The sequence below is a fragment of the Hibiscus syriacus genome, unplaced genomic scaffold (assembly GCF_006381635.1).
Source record: "Hibiscus syriacus cultivar Baekdansim isolate YM2019G1 unplaced genomic scaffold, ASM638163v2 tig00110469_pilon, whole genome shotgun sequence".
NCBI lineage: Eukaryota > Viridiplantae > Streptophyta > Magnoliopsida > Malvales > Malvaceae > Hibiscus > Hibiscus syriacus.
The window spans coordinates 867,954-887,160 of record NW_024062751.1 but is presented as its reverse complement, the minus strand read 5'-3'; the positions used below and the strand labels follow the sequence as shown (position 1 = coordinate 887,160).

General features: G+C 33.7%; 2 protein-coding genes and 1 pseudogene across 2 annotated transcripts; 2 read left to right on the top strand and 1 right to left on the bottom strand.

Annotated features, from left to right (window-relative positions):
- Positions 1-2,514: 2,514 nt before the first annotated feature.
- LOC120127613 (protein EDS1-like) lies at positions 2,515-5,388 on the top strand. Its single transcript, XM_039145472.1, has 3 exons — positions 2,515-2,989; positions 3,350-4,126; positions 4,247-5,388. The coding sequence occupies exons 1-3, from the start codon at positions 2,633-2,635 to the stop codon at positions 4,964-4,966; spliced, it is 1,854 nt and encodes a 617-aa protein (XP_039001403.1). The 5' UTR covers positions 2,515-2,632; the 3' UTR covers positions 4,967-5,388.
- Positions 5,389-5,691: 303 nt separating this feature from the next.
- LOC120127532 lies at positions 5,692-6,442 on the bottom strand. The gene is made up of 2 exons (XM_039145411.1): positions 6,091-6,442; positions 5,692-5,955 (listed from the first exon to the last, which is right to left on the bottom strand). Exons 1-2 carry the CDS (start codon positions 6,190-6,192, stop codon positions 5,692-5,694), a joined length of 366 nt encoding a protein of 121 aa, XP_039001342.1. The 5' UTR covers positions 6,193-6,442.
- Positions 6,443-7,929: 1,487 nt separating this feature from the next.
- On the top strand, positions 7,930-10,124 carry LOC120127531 (annotated as a pseudogene).
- Positions 10,125-19,207: the final 9,083 nt, after the last annotated feature.

Genomic DNA, 19,207 nt, shown 5'->3' with positions numbered 1-19,207 from the left:
AAGTTTGATAGTTTCATGAGTAGTAGTGGTTTTACCAGATGTCAAGTAGATCATTATTGCTACATCAAGAGGTTCGACAACAGCTTCATTATTTTATTATTGTACGTTGATGACATGCTCGTTGCAGGCTCAAACATGCAAGAGATTATACACTTGAAGCAAGAATTGTCGAAGCAGTTTGCTATGAAGGATCTGGGCGCTGCAAAGCAGATTCTTGGAATGAGGATTAAGAGAGACACAAAGTCGGGGACTTTAATGTTATCACAGGTTGAGTGCATCAACAAAGTACTCTCCATGTTCAACATGAAAGATGCTAAACCAGTAAGTACACCTTTAGGTGTTCATTTTAGACTCTCCAAAGAACAGTCACCAAAGACGGAGGAAGAACGTGCACACATGGTGAAGGTGTCGTATGCCTCAGCAATTGGAAGTTTGATGTATGTTATGGTTTGTACCAGACCAGATATTGCTCAAGCAGTGGGAGCTATTAGCAGGTACATGAATAATCCGGGCAAGGTACACTGGAAGCAGTCAAATGGATCCTCAGATATCTGTGGGGTACTATAAACAAAACACTTTGTTTCAAAGGTGGAGATATGATACTGACAGACTATGTAGATGCTGACTTAGCCGAAAATTTTGGCATCATAAGAAGCACTACAGGGTATGTCTATACTCTAGGAGGAACCGCAGTGAGTTGGGTTTCTCAACTACAGAAGATAGTTTCTCTCTCCACAACTGAAGCAGAATATGTCGCTGTTACGGAAGCCAGCAAGGAGATGGTTTGGCTCCAAAGTTTCTTGGAAGAGTTATGCAAGAAATAAGAGAACAATATTTTGTATTGCGACAGTCAAAGTGCTATACATCTAGCAAAGAATCTGTCTTTTCATTCCAGGAAGAAGCATATACAATTGCGATATCATTTTATCCAGTCTCTTCTGGAAGATGGGATTTTGAAACTTGAAAAGATTAGTGGAGCTCAAAATCCGGCAGACATGTTGACAAAGATGGTGACTACGGACAAACTGAAGTTGTGTTCAGCTTTAGTTGGCATGCTAGAATAACAAGACTAGAAATGCTTCTGCATCGATCGAGGTGTGAAGACAAATTAAAATCAGTCTTCAAGTGGGAGATTGTTGATCAAAATGCAATGGCAGCCGACGGCTTGGAATTAAAAAAAAGGGGCTGCTAAAACATGGGCTGCTAAATGACATGGGAAAATTATTTTTAGTCACTAGACTTTAGGGTATTTTCAAAGATTAGTCCCTAAGCTTCAACTATAAATACCCTAGCTCATTTAGCTTCTAAATCATCCCAAATCATTTCTTTCTCCCAATACTAAGAGTTTTCTTGTGAGTAGTGAGTGATTTGTAAACACCTGTAAATTTTCTCTCTTAGTAAAATATCTGCAGCAGTCCGGAGACGTAAGCAAATTGGCTGAACTCCGTTATCAATTTCGGGTATTATTTTTCTGCTTTTATTTCGCATTCTCACTAATCTGGTTATAGGAAAATTACTCGTTACTCGTTTAATTTCCCAACAGTGAGAAGTTTGAGCAAGAAACCGGTTGAACATTACGACTCTCTTAAAGAATCTGATTATGTAACATACTATTATTTTGTTACCCTCCCGGTTTTAAGGCTTCGCCTTCATTAATCCGGACTGACTCGCGTCGCATACTTGATTTTGGTGGGTGAGTCTCTCAACAGAGATTTTCTGCATACACAAAGACTCAAACTTAGACATTACTTAAGCGATATCAAGCTACTTACCACTTGAACCAACATCTATCGGTGTGTAACATACTATTTCGGTTATAGAATTTATATTATTACTACAATTTACGTGTTTATTATACAACAACGTTCGTGAATAATATTATTAATTATTTAAATGCCTTTATTCGAATTTTAGAAAAGCAATTAGATTATGTTTAGAAAAATTAACGTGAAAAATTAAAATAAACGCCTAACTATCCTCGTAAAGATTCAAAACAAATATGTAAAATCCAAACTAAAGTCACATTCCAAAAGTAAACAGTAGAATAAACTTTTAAATATTATAAATGATTACACAAATCAATAACGAAAGAGTATATATTAAAGTAAAATGAAATAGATAAAACTTTTGAAATTAAAGTTTAAATTCTAACTCAATAATCAGAGTCAACAATTAACGATATTAAATTAACCATCAATAACGATGATGAATAAAATAATTGTTTTCATTAAAATTTAAATATCTATGATCGATAACGATGGTTACATTTTTATTTTTTATTTTTTACAAAAAAATAACTAATTAATCATAAAATATGTATTTTATTTTCATGAGCAAAAATCGAACCTAAAACAATATAATTAAATATGGAGATGAAGAACTATAATGCCACATCTAATGATTACCCAAAGCTCAAATACAAGAGGCACAAACCCCTATTTGCACCGGTCAAGTCCCATCAATATGCAATTGAAATGGTCCTTTTGTTATTTAATCCCTTTCATGGAAGACTTTTCCGTGGACTTTCTCGCCATTCATCTCCCTTCAGCTTAAACTCGAAGCTAAGAATTAAAAGAAAAAAAAAAGCACAGCTTTTAAAACTTGTTCTAAGCTTTGCTAATTCTAAAGGAGAATGGGTAGCTTCACGCTTGGGGAAATTTCAGGGATCAGCGAAAAACTGATCAAGAAAACATGTTCAATGGCCATGGCAGCCCACAAGTCACCGCAAAACCTATTCGTTGTAGAAAATTCTCGTACCTCATCCGATGTCATCTTCAGCTTCCCTGGATCCTGGTCTGCGGGTCACTGGTTCACTCGTCAACCTTTCGGCGAAATCAAGGTTGATCAGTCCGACTTGTTTTGCCCAAAGGGCAACGACAAAGTTGCCACATCTCTTAGAAGTATCGGTCGTGATGAACTTGCAACTGTTAATGAAGGGTTTCTGAGAAGATTTGAGACGATTTTGGGTACTTCTTCACTTCAAGCTGAGGTATCGGTTAATTTAATTACCATTGAGTGCATATTTCTGTTTACTCGTCTTTGGATCCGGATATTATGTACTAATTGATTTGAGTTTAGTATTAGTTTTACTGAAATTGTGGAATTAGATTCAATTTATAGTTAAGTAAACATACCATTGGCCAAAATAATGGAATTATGTAAGTAAATGAGCATAGCTTGAAGTTCATAGCTGTAGATTTTGCATAGTACAAAATTGTGGTTATGGATGTTATAAGGTGATTTATTTTTTAAAAATAATTATGTTTCTAAATTCCAGTTGCTATTTGGAGGTGATCTCGAAAAATATTACAGTCGCAATTTAATACTACGAGATTTTGATATTTCTCAGGTAGAAAAAGCTATCATGGAGAAGAAGAAGGTAGTTTTTACTGGACATGCTTCTGGTGGTGCTGTTGCTATCCTTGCCACAGTTTGGTACCTGGAGCAGTACTTGAAACCCGAGAAAACTTCGATGCCGCCTCTTTGTGTGACGTTCGGATCGCCTCTTGTCGGTGATTTCATCTTCAACCATGCTCTTACGAGAGAGAATTGGTCGCAGTATTTCCTTCATTTTGTGATGAGATATGATATTGTCCCTCGGATTTTGCTTGCCCCTTTGTCTTCCATGGGGCAGGAACTAGAGCAGATCTTTTCTCTGTTGAACCAAAAGGCAATGTTTCCGATTCAGGGAACGATTGTAGAAGCATCGAAGTTCTACGAAACGGTGATGAGAAATGCATCAGCCGTTGCCAGCCATGCTGCCTGCAGACTAATGGGAAACACAAATCCCATTTTGGAGACAGTATCAAGCTTCATTGAGCTAAGCCCTTATAGGCCCTGTGGAACATTTGTCTTCTGCTCTGGACATAGGAAGCTGGTTTCGGTACGAAATGCGGATGCTGTTTTGCAATTACTGTTCTACTCTTCTCAGCTGCGCTCCGAGAATGAACTTAAATCCGTCGCTGAGAGAAGCCTCGACGACCACTTCAATTATCTAAGTGAGCTTCTAGAAAGCTTAAACAAGCCACTTGTTCAATTAGATCATTTGGAAGCGCTTCCACTCTCTTCAAATGGCATAACTGCTGAGAATATTGTAACAAACATGGCCTTAAATGACCTTGGCTTGGTAAGTATCAATTTCACCTGTTCAATTTGTCAACAAATATGCCTTTCACTCGATCACAATGGTGTCTGAAACTTGTGTTATTCCTTATGTGATCCCTTTTCTGGTGTCTTGGAATTCCAGAGCGCTAGAGCCAGGTTGTGTCTTCGGGCTGCAGGAGAGCACAAAAAGCAAAAACTAAGTAACCAACAAAGAATGGATAGTAAGAAGAAGGACATCGAATCGGGACTTCGCGCACTGGAAGAGTACAAGACCAAATCTGCTTTGTGCAATGTGGGCTATTATGAAGCTTTTAAGATTTCAAAAGAAGAGGATGATTTCAAAGCAAATGTAAAGAGGCTGGAACTAACAGGAATATGGGATGAGATTATTGAAATGCTGAATAGGTATGAACTCCCTGAAGGATTTGAGAGCCGAAAAGACTGGATAGAGCTTGCAATAAAGTACCGCCGGATTGTTGAACCTTTGGACATTGCCAACTACTATCGACATGCAAAGAACGAGGACACCGGACCCTATATGCACAAAGGCAGACCAAGGCGCTACAAATACACCCAAAGATGGCGTGAGCATGCCTTGAGGATGCCTGTGGGATCAAGCGCTGAATCCTGCTTCTGGGCCGAGGTAGAGGAGCTGCTTCTCTATAGGACTACCAACCCTGGAGCATTTGAAGATATCAGGGAAAGGATTATAAATCTGGAAAGAAAGTTGGAGGAATGGTTCCGTGGTAATCAAATAAGCAATGACGTGTTTTTGAAAGGCTCCGCTTTAACCAAATGGTGGATAACACTTCCTCACCAACACAAATCCACATCTCGAATCCAGGGATTAATCAACATCTGAGCTGAGAAAGCTATTCTGTTTATTGTATGGCTTGAAGAAACCGATAAACAAGTGTTGGTGACTGGTCTGGCCGCTCATTAACAGAAAGTTGTTTCATTTGATGCTTGATATAAGCAGCTATGGTGTGTACAGCCATGTAGTTGTTTTGGAAGTGGTATGTGGAGATAGCTACCAGAGATGGCGACGGAAAAGGAGGAAGAGCAAGTATTGATTAATAGGGTGGGAGGGGTCGTATGGAGAACGAGGGAGATTTCATAATATTGAAGCAATCATTAATGTCTTTGTTTGGAACCTTGAAATTTGCTGCTATGTCTGTTCTAGCTTGTGACTCGTTTTGTTTCTGGTGTTTGCACATGCGTTTCGAATACTTATGCTTAGTCTTTTAAACTTCTTTGCATTCACGATTTCATCTCTTTTTCATTAAGTGTTGGGAAAACTTGAGGCCACCAGAAACAAAAAGGAATATTGCAATTACAGACGCTTACATTCATTGAAATGTTATTTCTTTCATGTCCTCCTCATAGATAAACTAACTACTAGAACTACTACTATATATATGATCAGATCAGTTCATATTTACTAAGAGAGGATATTTTGTTAGACCGGTATTTTTTCTATTGCACAAGATGATTGTCATTATATCTAGAAACGCACACGAGACGAACACGAGCCATCTCTGGCCAGAATCCCTTTCAGGTCTCCTGTAATTCTGGCCAACCATATCTCTAGATTTCTTTGCACTTAGAGTCTTCTTGTAAGTTGTTTCTAATGGAACCCATGGATCGTTTCATGCCGACTTTGGCCATGGCTGGGCTTCCAACGTCATCCCTGTTGTTGTAACTCTTCCCGATTTCGGTTTGTAATGTCATTAGCTTCTGTCCAGTTTCGGATGCATGCTGCTGAAGCCATAACGCTTCCAGCAAAAACTCGGTCTGTCTCTGTGTTTGAAACTCTAGACTGAGTGTAGGGTCGGATGGATCAGTAGCCTGCTGCAAGATGAAAAAAAATTAAGCCAAGCAACACAGTATGAAGGATCTAATTCGGAGGTATATGGTTCTTAAAAGACCATCATAAGTAGAAAAATGTAAGACAACAAAATACAATCTAAGGCAGATATGTCTTACCAATCTTCTGCAGAGATCATCGTTCTTTGCGGTATGAGCTTGGTATCTTCTGGCTTGCTTCCCCATTAGAGAAGGTACCCTTGAAACATCACTTTTGCCCATTTTTCCCAAATTCAATAATCCCTGTTCAAGCAGCTTTAGTTTAGAGGAAACTCAATAGATTCACCATCTAACTTCCATGGTGATTCCCTTCTGAAGTGAAAACATAAGTTGCTCCTCCATCAAACACAGCATTTCATACAGATTTCAAGAAGAAGCGATATTTAGACTGTTACACTAACCTTGCAACAAAATGCTTCATACAATACAAAGATTCAAGAGATTCATACTGTACATCCTGCAAGCATAAACATCCAGCAAACTTTAACCATCACAAACACAACTATACTGGAAATCAGAATGGCAACGGAAACGGCTTGCAAATGCTTAACAATGTGATGAAAGATGTCAATCTCAATCAATTTCTCACAAATGGAGTTCAATTCACGCACTCATTTATTCATCTAATGTCTTCAGCTGGTAATAAATAGTGTCTACAACTCATTTTAGTATGATAAGAATCATAGTTGATTGATCCGAGGGTTATTGGAAATGCTATGAAAAGAACTAGACATACAAATCTGAAAGTATGCTTCTTGAAGCTGCTTTGGTTGCAATTTGCAACTGACGCCTTATTGACTTTTATAGGAAATTCTATAGGTTATGATGTGGTTGCCATGGCTTAGTTAAGGGTGGTCCAACTACATGAGAGGACTTAATCAGAAACCAAAGCTACTTTTTGAGTGGCCACCAAACCAACATATCATGAAAAGTAAGAAAGGATCAAGTAAAGAGGGATGACTACATGCATTAAGCATTAATGATAATGAGACTAATACACAACTCAATTCAAACTTCATTGCAAACTAAATCTAATCAACGATGAAGATGCATGAGAATGCAAGACATCAATCCAATGATTTCTTCTCGTCTTTAAGCAAATAGCTTGGGTCGTATAAGGAATTTCGTAAAGCAGCCAAATGCAGAACAGAATTTAACTAGTATGCCAAGCAGAGATAATAAATGGTGGCCATTCAGCAAAACGATTTTGGATTCATGATACAATGCTATATGTTTTTAACCAAATTGTTACAGCCACTATATCAATTGTGTCATATATATATATATATATATTTAAATAAGTCCTTTTCTATGGTTTACTGGTTATATATGTTTTTACATCTCAACGAGTGTTGGCAAAGTGGTTGGAATTTAAGAATTTGAGTTTGTAAGATTAAGTCTGAATTCTATCACTGTCACTCTTGATGTGCGATCTATAAATTTCTATGTAAATCTCAATTGAGTCTTAAGTATGTTTTGATCATGGATTAGAAAACCACCCTAACTTAAACTTTTTAGTACCAAAAAAATATTTTTTACATAATATTATCGATAGACAACAGGTGAGGTGACACTTCATAGTTGTACAAAAAGTAAAAAAAAATGAGGAAGAAATTATTATTTTGAAAGAGAGAGAGAGAGAGAGAGAGAGTCTTCATTTTGCTACTACGTTATATATTTCAAATATGCAATAACCACGAGATCATTTATTAGAGGAGGTGATATAGTGGTTAGAAGATTAGGCTCAAGTCACCACAGACCTATTATGTTTAGTCGTCGTGTGATTCATCAAACAATCCGACTTGTCTGATAATCTTTATTACGAAATTAGTTTCTTTGTTATAATTGTTTGATAATCATTTTATGAATTTAATGTCTCTTTATCATAGAAAATACTTGTTTTTACAAAGGGTCTTACAGGTTGGGAACCCACAAGTATTGTATAAAAAGAGCCTGTTAATGTACTTCAAGGGGTTCCATGGCAGTGCTGAAGTTGAGCGTGAAATGCTGCAGGAAGTTTTCGAGAAAGGTATCATCAAGGTCACATATGTCCTTGACATGTCGTTCAGTTGCTGCATATAAGAGACCACACGCCTGAAAAAGTTTGGGTTCTCTATACTTAGAAAAAAGATTGGAAGATCATAATTCATTGTCGACATCATCATAAGTCTAGCATCAATCACCCTGTAACATGAGTATTTAAATTCTAATAAAAGATTGAAGGCATAGAATATACAACTCTTCCAGAGGACCTGACTTAATCTATATCATATGTCTTTTTCTCTAATTTTCGTTCTTATATAGAAGAACATCAATCAACGGTTATTCTCTCGTTGTCGCGACTCTCCGTTCAAATTAGAATGGATAAATTGAGAATAACCACTGAGATTAAATTTATTCCCGTCAATAAAATCGGACCGTAATTGCAAGCAGAGTCTGCAACCGGACAGGAACCAGTGGAGTTCCGATGGAAGTTTTCATGAAATAGTCTCCACCGGTGGAGTTACTGTCTAGTGGTTGAATCAATTGGACCAACCTTGCCGTTAGTTTGGATATGCATCAGGCCCAGCCTAATTTGTCAAAGTTACTGTGCATTAGCGTTGGGTCGGCAACGGATTTAAAAATATTTTTATGATAGATACATATATGTCAATAAATTTTAAATTTTATAATAAATACGTGCTCACCCTCGTACATATGTGGATCCGCCACTATGACTAATGGACCACTTAGGCGCCAATCCACAACATATCATATTTCCTGTATTATTATTATTATTATTTATTTATTAAGATGTTATTGCTTTTGGGGTTGGCTTACAGTAACTGGTAACAACTAACAAAGCATGAAGTGCTTAAGGGGAAAAGCAAAAGATGATTGCTGGGGGCACGTTTTATTTTTGTGGGTGCGACTCCCACTGCCTATTTGATTAGAAAAAACAAACTTATGCGGTTAGCATTTTGTAATGTGAAACCGATTGTAAATTTTATAATTTTACACCTTAGGCCATTCAATTATTATTTAGTTTTAAACGGGTTATCTTTTAAAAATTATAATTTAATTACTTAATTAAATATTATTATAAACAATTAATCTCATTGTTAAAGTTAAAATAGATTTCTAACATAATATGATATAATAATAGTTTTAGCCTCAAATTATACATTTCGATCAATTTAGTCCTGATTTGGAGCAATTAAATAAATTTAACTTTTTATATTTAAAATTTCATCAATATAGTCTTTTCTTATAGCCCTCGAGAACCAGGTTACAATCGAGTACCTACCAAGAGTTAACTCGTAATCCCAACGAGCCAATGTCCCCTACTTTCAAGTTTCAACGATAGTTTATACGGAGCTTAACGAAATAAGATTCTTCAACGACTGTAATCACCATGTTGCAATCAGTGATAGTTGTGGGGGAGATGTTAAGGGATGTGTATCAGATCCCGAGGAGACGAGTCCATGTCATCCTCAATGGTGTCGATAAAAACGTCTTTCAAAACAACTTATCGTTAGGCCTCGAGTTCAGGTCTAAGCTCGATGTCCCCGTAAATGGTAGTTTGGTGCTCAGAGTGGCCGGAAGATTGGTGAAGGACAAAGGGCATCCTCTGCTTTACGAAGCCTTCTCCAAGCTCATAACAAAGCACCCTCATGTGTATTTGATCGTGGCGGGGACCAGAGTGGGAGAACCAATACAAGGAATTAGGTCCTCGCGTACAAGTTCTCCGTTCTATGAGCTCATCCGAATTGACCGCATTTTACAATGCGATCGATGTTTTCGTGAATCTGACACTGAGGCCTCAAGGGTTGGATCTGACGTTGATGGAAGCGATGATCAGTGGGAAAGCAGTGGTTGCATCGAGGTTCCCTAGCATCAAAGGCAGCATCGTTGTTGACTATGAGTTCGGGTTCATGTTTTCGCCCAATGTCGAGTCGTTGTTGGAAGCGTTGGAGGAGGTGGTGGGAGAAGGACCGAAGAGGCTAGCACGAAGAGGAAAGGCATCTCAGGAATATGCAGCTTCCACGTTCACAGCAAGCAAGATAGCATTGGCATATGAGAGATTGTTTCTTTGTATAAAAAGCGACACATTCTGTGTGTATCCTTGGGATATGTTAGACTTTGATACATTCATTACGTTCAGCCTTAGCTGAATTTTATTTTCATTTTCATCTAAAAAAGAAAGATTATAAAGACAATCGAAGAACAATTAATGGTAATTTCTTTGTTTTGGACAAATTTAAATTCAATTTAAGTTGATAAAAGAATAGGATTTTTTTCCTTATATATCATCTTTTAAAAAATATTAACAAATATGATACCTTGCTAAGATTAAATACAGATTCCCTTGAATATAAGCAAAAGCATGTGATGCCAATCCCTTTTTTCTCGTGAATTTTAATTTTGATAAAATTATATCGTTAGACCCTATACTTTCTGCATTTAATTTATATATCCCGATTTAGTTAATTCTAACGTGTTTCAAATTTTGGAATTTCAGACATGGTTCCAACAAAAATATGAACTATTAAATCAATGAAGTCAATTTACAATATTTAATATCAGAAACAATTTATAAAAATATGTAGGGCTGTAAACGAGTGGAGTCGAGCTCGACTCGAAAACTTACAAGTCTAAAATTTTCAAGCTCGACTCGAACTTGAAATTATGAACTGAAGCTCGTAATGCTCGAAAAGGCTTTTCAATTCTGTCAAAATTCGGTAAATGATCGACTCGGTTTGATTTAACTTGAGCTGACTCGAGACTTTAACGAGTTGAGTTGAGCAAAGTCACGAGTAACTCGTTAATTTTTTATATATTTTTTTAGTAGTTTAGTGATTGCAAGCAACAATGATTGGAGTGAATAGATGTTGATTTCTTAAATTTAGGATTGATTATCTATCGTTGAACTTCTTTTTTTATTATTATCTTGGAATTTTGGCTTTGAAATTGTTTTGTATACTCTTTTGATAATTTTTTTTGTTAATTTTGTTAATTTATGTTTATATTAAGCTCTATATAGTATTAATAGATTTTATCTAAAACTAAAAAACAAGGTAAAATTTTTAGTGAGCTTAACGAGCAACGACCTTAAGTAGTAACGAGTAGAGTCGAGTAACAAAATCTGTTAACGAGCATGAGTCGAACACTGCCCAACTCGCGATCGAGTCGCTCGATAAATACCCCTAGAATGAACTAACGTTACTTCCTAATACTCACTTTTGCCTGCAAGCTTATTTAACTATACAACCGATGAACCACTTGCCCTCAGTTTGTCATGTTAGAAATCAATTTCTTAACTGCTAGGTTAAGCAGTAATAGTTGGAGAGACTCCTCTAATACAGGTCCAACAGATTTGATAGGTTTAAATCACATTGAAAACATAACTACTTGAACTCAAGACCCTACTAAAAATAACATTTTCTTTTACCACTGAAACAACTACGATCCGTATTAGGCTTCGGCTCGTGACAGAGATTATACTGATTTTGGGTTGGCTGTATTTTCTGTGTTCTTTTAGTTAGGTAATGTCATTCCAATTAGTTATTAGTCACCTTACGGTATGATATGCACTGCCGGGATCCAATAAATATTGTTGGTGCTGTATGATCAAGCTTTGCATAATGGTTCAGCACCTTTAGTTTGCAACAAAAAATCAATCTTCTCTCAGCACAAAATCCTTACATAATCAACTCTGCTGCAAAAATATAAATTATGATCATACTCGTACTCATACGTATCTCGACGTTAACACGACAAATCCGCACTGGCAAGGTCCTCTTCTTACCTGCACCAAGGAAGATGGTATTCAAGTCTCCATACAAGAAAAACTGATACCATCTCTTCATGAATTGTAAATCTCACAAACCTTAGCGAAATGTGAAAGATACTCTTCTTGAGCCCCTTCTGATCATTGTTTCGTTCATCTTATCAATCTGATAATCACGTGATAATGGACTTCAGCATCAACAGACGATTGTTACATGAAAATTGTTTGAATGCAATCCTTGGAAAGTTGGTATGCCATCCAAGGATACCTAACACACCAAACTTAATATATATATGTGTAACTATCTTTATACATTTCCAAAGAAATAAAAAAATTAAATATATATATATATATATATATATATATTAAGTTTTTTGTGCACAATTTTTATTAATATATATATTAGAAATAATAAAAAAATATATTAAGTTATTTGTGTAAAAATATAAGAAAATTATAAATTTAATTTATTAACTGTTAACCGTTTATCAAAATTCGTAACCGTAACTTTAATCGTTAACCCTTATTTTTTAGCGGTTTAACTAATCAAAACCGTTTAATGTTAACGGTTCGGTTAATTAACCTGTTAAATATAACGATTACACCGATTAACGGTTAACAGTTACGGCTTTTTTTGAACGCCCCTACCTTGTACTTATGGGCGGAATTTCATGGGGGCCATGCTTGCCCCGCAATTATTTTTCTCAGTATTAATTAATATTAAAAATATATATTTTTAAAAATTAAATAAATAAAAATTTACCAAGCTCCCCACAATTAAGAAAAATTGTATTTATTAAAAAAAAATTAACCCTCCTATAATAAATTCTTAGTTCGATCGCTATTTGTATTTACGTCACACTAATAAAAAAAACTGAAATAGAATATACACTATCATAAAATACTATATTCAAATGTTAAAAAATATTATTTCTCAAGAAGAAATCACGATGAGTATGAATTTATTTATTTTCATGTAACAAATAAATGAAAAGTATGCTAAAAGAAGCCAACCACAATCTAATGTTACGATGTTTACTCTTTAAAAGCAATTTTCAATAAATAGTCCAGAAAGTTACTGGTTTGGCTATGGAAAAACCTACTACTCATTTATCCAAAAAAAAAAAACCTACTACTCATAGGGACTGTTAGTTTACTTTAGAATGATTAAGCGCTGAATGATTTAAATGTTGAATGATTCAGAAACTCTGTATGAATTAGTTCTGAATGTGACATATTGTTTGATAATGGCTCTGAATCATTCAGAATGTACTTCAGTGCTGAAAAATTCAGTACTGTTTTACAGAATCAGTCAGCATTGAATCATTCAGAGGTGTGAAACAAACACGCTGAATGCTGAACGATTCAGAATTCAAAACTGAATGGTTCTATTAAAAGGCAAACAAACAGCCCCATAGTATGTCATATACTTGGGAACCACGTAATCCCTAAATCTACCATAAAACAAATTATGTCAAATTACATCAATCATCACTGAACTTTATTTTCTCTCATATTTCATTTATTTTACTTTAATAATGTTTAGTTTCCTCACTAAATTTAATACAATTAGCATTTTTGGTCACTTGGATGTTTTTTCACTAAACGTCGTTATAAATGAACTGTTATATAAATGCAAAATGACGTTATTTTGGTGAAAATTTTATTTTTCTAAAACAACGTCGTTTTAATATCGTTAAATATTTAACGGTTGAGTGACCAAAATGTTAATTTTATTAAATTCAGTAAGGAAATTGAATAGATTTAAAATACAGTAAATAAAACAAGAGAGGGAATAAAGTTCAATAATGAATGATGTAATTTAACCAAACAATTAAACAAAGTGCGGATTGTCAAATACTTCAATGGGCGACCAATCTGGCGTCCATGCTACAATGGACAAAAACTAACACGCTGGGGGAAATTATACGCTGTTTTCATTTTTTTTTTAGCCTAGGACGAATACATGCAATATTTGTTCGAAAGATTTCTAATCATTTGATAGTGAATACTCAACATAATGTTTAAATAGTCGAATTTAAAATCTTTAAAGATAGCAACTATTTTTTTAATCACAGAAATCGCGTGATCCGTGTTGCTGCTTTCATATTTTGGGATATGCTATATTGTACAAAATGGTTTTGAGACCCCAACAGGTAAAATACCATTTGTTTTAGCAATGATTCAATGTGTTATTGAGCTCACCCTGTCTTGGGCCAGCTTCTGAGTCTCAAACTTAGGGCCTTGCTATGGATCGACCAGGATGGTCAAGTTAGCACCGATATGAATGAGACCCAATCCTAATCAACAGGTAAAATGGCCATGGATATTGAAGAGCCCAGGATTGTTGTGTCTGTATACTTTATGTAAGAGATAATTAAAATATGGGTAAAGTATAGTAATGGTCACTGAACTCTTCTAAAGCTTTCATTTAGGTCCCCCAACTTTTAAAACTTATAATACAGTCCCCCAACATTTAGTCCGTTTGCAATATGGTCCCCTAACAGTTACGTCGGGGACCATATTGCAAACGGACTAAATGTTGGGGGACCATATTGCAAACGGACTAAATGTTGGGGGACTGTATTGTAAGTTTTTAAAGTTGGGGGACTTAAATGAAATCTTTAGAAAAGTTCAATGACCATTACTATACTTTACCCTTTATTTTATATACTCTTGATTTATGTCATAAGTGGCCCTAAAGTTTATGAGATTTGTCATTATAGTACTTGTTAATGGTAACAGTTTAACCGACTCTCACTAGTAATTCATTTTTTCTAATTTAAATGGAGATAAAGGTATAAATAAAAAGACATAATAGAGAAGCAAAGGATACAAGTGGTTAAAATCATCTTCTCAGTGAGAATTCTTTCTGAATCATGATTATTATAGTTAGACATAGGGTTATTATGATTATTTTTGTTAAATAAATTTAATAATTGAACTTTGAATTTTGTTATAGTAAATCACGTAAACTTATAAGAGGTTGTATTTTATACATTATAATTGTTTCGAGAGTTATAATGCTCCTTAATCCAAAAGATATAAATATTTAATACGATTTGATAATATAGATAAACTCAAGTATTATTTATAATATTATATATAATTGTTTCCTCTCTTATGTTCAATCGATGAATGGATGATAATTATTATGTATACATGTATATGTATGTATTTATATTGAGATGCTTATATACTTCACTTAACATATTCACATAATTTGGTCAAATCTTAAATTATATCATAAATTTTAATTTTTTTTATAATTATATATGTAAATTGATTTTATTTCAACTTTTATAAATTACTAATATCATTATTGACATTATAATTGACATTAAATAGATAAAAATAATTAATTATTATATAATATACTTTTAATTTATTTTTAGGTTAAAGTATAGTAATGGTCACTGAACTTTTTTAAAGCTTTCATTTAGGTCTCCCAACTTTTAAAACTTGCAATACAATCCCCCAACATTTAGTCTATTTTCAATATGGTCCTCCAACATTTAGTCTATTTGCAATATGGTCCCCGATGTAACTGTTGGGAGACCATATTGCAAACGGACTAAATGTTAGGGACTTTATTGCAAGTTTTAAAATTTGGAGGACTTAAATGAAAGCTTTAGAAAAGTTCAGTGATCATTACTATACTTTACCCTTAAAATATTTGAATGTGACGAATTTTGACGAAATTCTACCTGTACGCTGCGTATCGAAGTTGATGAAAATGCTACCTATAAGTCGCATACTGTCAGCATTTGAGATGAAATAATAGTTTGACTTGAATCACTCTTTCAGTTATAGTATTGACATATGGATCTATTATGATTTAGGTCTGACAAAACCTAATGCTCATGTCATGTTATATAGACGTGGGAAACAAGCAACTCCCATTGTCCCAACATCTGCCGCAAAACAGATCAGCCCTACTCACAATTATCAAACACTTCAATGGATCACGTCTCAATACAATTTCTATTTTTTTAATTCTTAAAAATTCTTTATATTTTAATATTTTTAAAAATACTATATGACAATAACATAACGTGATCTGTAACATTTTTTTTTGAGTAAACTACACATTTATTACATAAACAAATTATTTTGTTTCATTATGGTATTCAAACTTTAATTTTTTCTAAAACTATACTTAATATTTAGTTTAGGTTTCATTTTTGTACTCACTATTAAAAACTCAATAATGATATTGACATGTCACCATTAGATAATGTCACATCATCGTTGAAAAAAATACACGTTGGCAATTCTGTTAATTTTTTAACGACAATGTACCAAAATGAAATCTAAACTAAACCTTAAGTATGATTTTGAAAAAAAAAATTAGGTACTAAAACAAAACAAAAGTAATAGTTTAGGTACTAAACATGTAGTTTATCCTTTTTTATTGATGACATAGTATATGTTCATAACATTTTTTTTTGTTTCCCTCTAGTTCCAAGGCTTCGCCTTGACTAATCTGGACCGACCCGGGTTGCACACCTGGTTTTGGTGGGTGAGTCTCCCAACGGGAATTTTCTGCATACACAATGACTCGAACCTGAAACCTTACTTAAGCGATATCAAGCTGCTTACCACTTGAACCAACCCCCATTGGTAACTTTCTTAATCAACTGACTACACACATACACGTTGTAGACACATTTGTTCGAACACAACAACGAATGACAGACGTGTACTATTTCGTGGGTTTCGCACCATACTCGCTCCAATTGGGATGAAGATGGATATAAGTTTAGTGGGTAGTGGGCATGTGTAGATGTAAAAAGTCATACCCGCTGTGGGTAGTAGGTAGGTGATGGGTTCGAGACCTCACATGCCCCCGCATCCGCCCGGCCACTAACTACTCACAATATAAATTTTGGACCGTTATGATTTTAGATATAATTTTAGAGACTATTATATAAATCTTAATATTTTATAGGACATGACTTGTAATTTAACCTAATGTTAGGGTATAAACATTTTTATAATTGAAGACCATTGTTTCTCCAATCTCAAATTGACGGGTATGGACGAGTACGGGCAGGTATAGATGAATATGAGATGGGTGGTGGGTATCTAGTTGGGTAGTAGGGGTAGATTTGAGAATATATTCGCGTGGGCGTGTGTGGATTTAAAAATTGTACCCATCGTGGGTAGTGGTGGATATGAAAATATTATGTGAAGATGGGGACGGGGGAAGGTGTATCTGCACCCGTCCCATCCGTTTGCCATCCCTAAACACAACACTTCTTGGTAGAATAACATTTTATTTTATCACTAGGTTATAATATGTGACATTAATATGTATAAAAAGAATTAATCTAGAGCGAACGTTGCACATAGAATGTACCAGTAATTTGACACACCAAAATACACCATTAACACTACAAGAAATTTATACTGTCATAATAATAAATTGTAACAAATTTATTTTGTCGTAATAAAATATTAAATTTAGTCAAAATAAAATATTATGTCAAATTTATTTAGTCATAATAGTTTATTGGAATAATAAATTATGACAAATTTATTTAATCATAATAACGATTTATAACAAATATTAATTTTTAAATATAAAAATTATGACAAATAATATTTTTTTTACAATAACAAATTATAACAAAGTTATTTAGTCAAAAAAATATTGTATAAGTAATATTTAGTGACGAAATAAAAGTAGTGAGAAATTAAACTTTGTTATAATATGTCTTGATCATGAAAACATTTTTTGTTTGATGTTATAATTTAAGTTAATTGTGACAAAATTTACTTTTTGTGATAAAATAAATATTTTATTTTAAGAAATATTTTGTCTCAGTAAGTTACAATTACTGGCGAAATAGAAATAGAGAAAATATTTTTTTGTAGTAATATGTATTTTTGTCACAAGAACCCTTTATATTTAATGTTAAAATAAAAATTAATTATGACAAAACATACTTCTCATGACATAATATTTAATTAATTCTGACAAATATTTTATCATAATAAGTTAATTATAGTAACGAAATTTTATTGTTACAATAAATAGTCTAAAATAGTAACGAAATTTTATTGTTACAATAAATAGTCTAAAATAGTAACAAACACAATTTTGTCATAATATACTTTACATAACAATGTTGTTCTAACAAACATGGTAACAAAAACAATTCGTCAAAATAAATATATTGTGACAAATTTAGTATTTTTAGTGATAAATAATTTTGTTGCAATAATAGAAATTTCTTGTAGTGATAAATAAATTGCCCTTATTAAGAAGTGAGCCTCTCTGTATGTAATCCTCATTTTTTTTTGGAGTATTTCAGTTTCCAACATTTCATTTTGGGACAAAGATATTTCTCTGTAGATGAAAACTACTAGTTAACAAACGGTTAACACACTAAAACATGGGCATTTTTATCCTAAAATAAAAGGTTGGGGCCAAAGTACTCAAGAAACAGGAATAAGGGTAAAATGACTATTTGGTCAAACATAGGGGCCTTTTTGCCTTAAAATGAAACATTAAGAACTAAAATGTTTCAAAATAGAAAATAAATAGGGATCAAAATGATCATTTTGATAAACATTGAGGGCTAATTTTAATGTTATGCACATTTCTTATTAGACGTCTAACTTTTAAATTTACCCTAAGGCCACAAGATTCTAAAAAACGTGTATGATAAGAATTACCATCAAGGGCGGATGCACTAAACCCCATAGAATGCCAAGTGTATCTTCAAAAAGGTGAAATTTAGTTTAATAGGATAAGGAAAAATGAAAAAAATAATTTTCCCCTATTTTTTAAATTTCTGAACCTGTCACTGATTACCATTTATCTAAAAAGAAATAATTGTATTTGAATTAAATATAAACTTTTATATGGTATTAATGATAAAGAGGTTATTGAAATTTTTAATATTTTTCTTAATAAGAATAATTTATTTAGTGGTATCTTTTTGTGTATCATATTAGTGGTGTATTTTTTGTGTGCGATGTTTACTTTAAAATTTTATTTAATAATCAATGTTGATTAACTAGATGAATTTATAAAATTTTATAATTTAATTCGATGGAAAAATTATATATTTAATTATTTAAAAAAAAGAAACGCAATAACTTTAATAACATAAAACATATTTCAATTAAACTTTTTTAAATATATTGGGTGATTACAAGATCATATCCACAGCCCCGGCCTTAAGAAGTGCCCGGGTTGGGCAATAGCCAAGGGCCCAAGATGAGAAGGGGTTCAATGTTGGATCTAAAAATAGTTCTAGAAAAAAAAAACATATTAAGACAAAAATAGAAGGAAAAGAACTGATGTACTGCTATTCCCTCATCAATCACACACGACTTTATCAAAAACCTAAAAAAAACTCTTAAGCTTCATCAAAGACCCTTGAATCACGGCTGCTTCAACAGTATCATCAGAAACTCTTCGAATTCTCTATTTTCTCTCTCCCCTCAAGATCC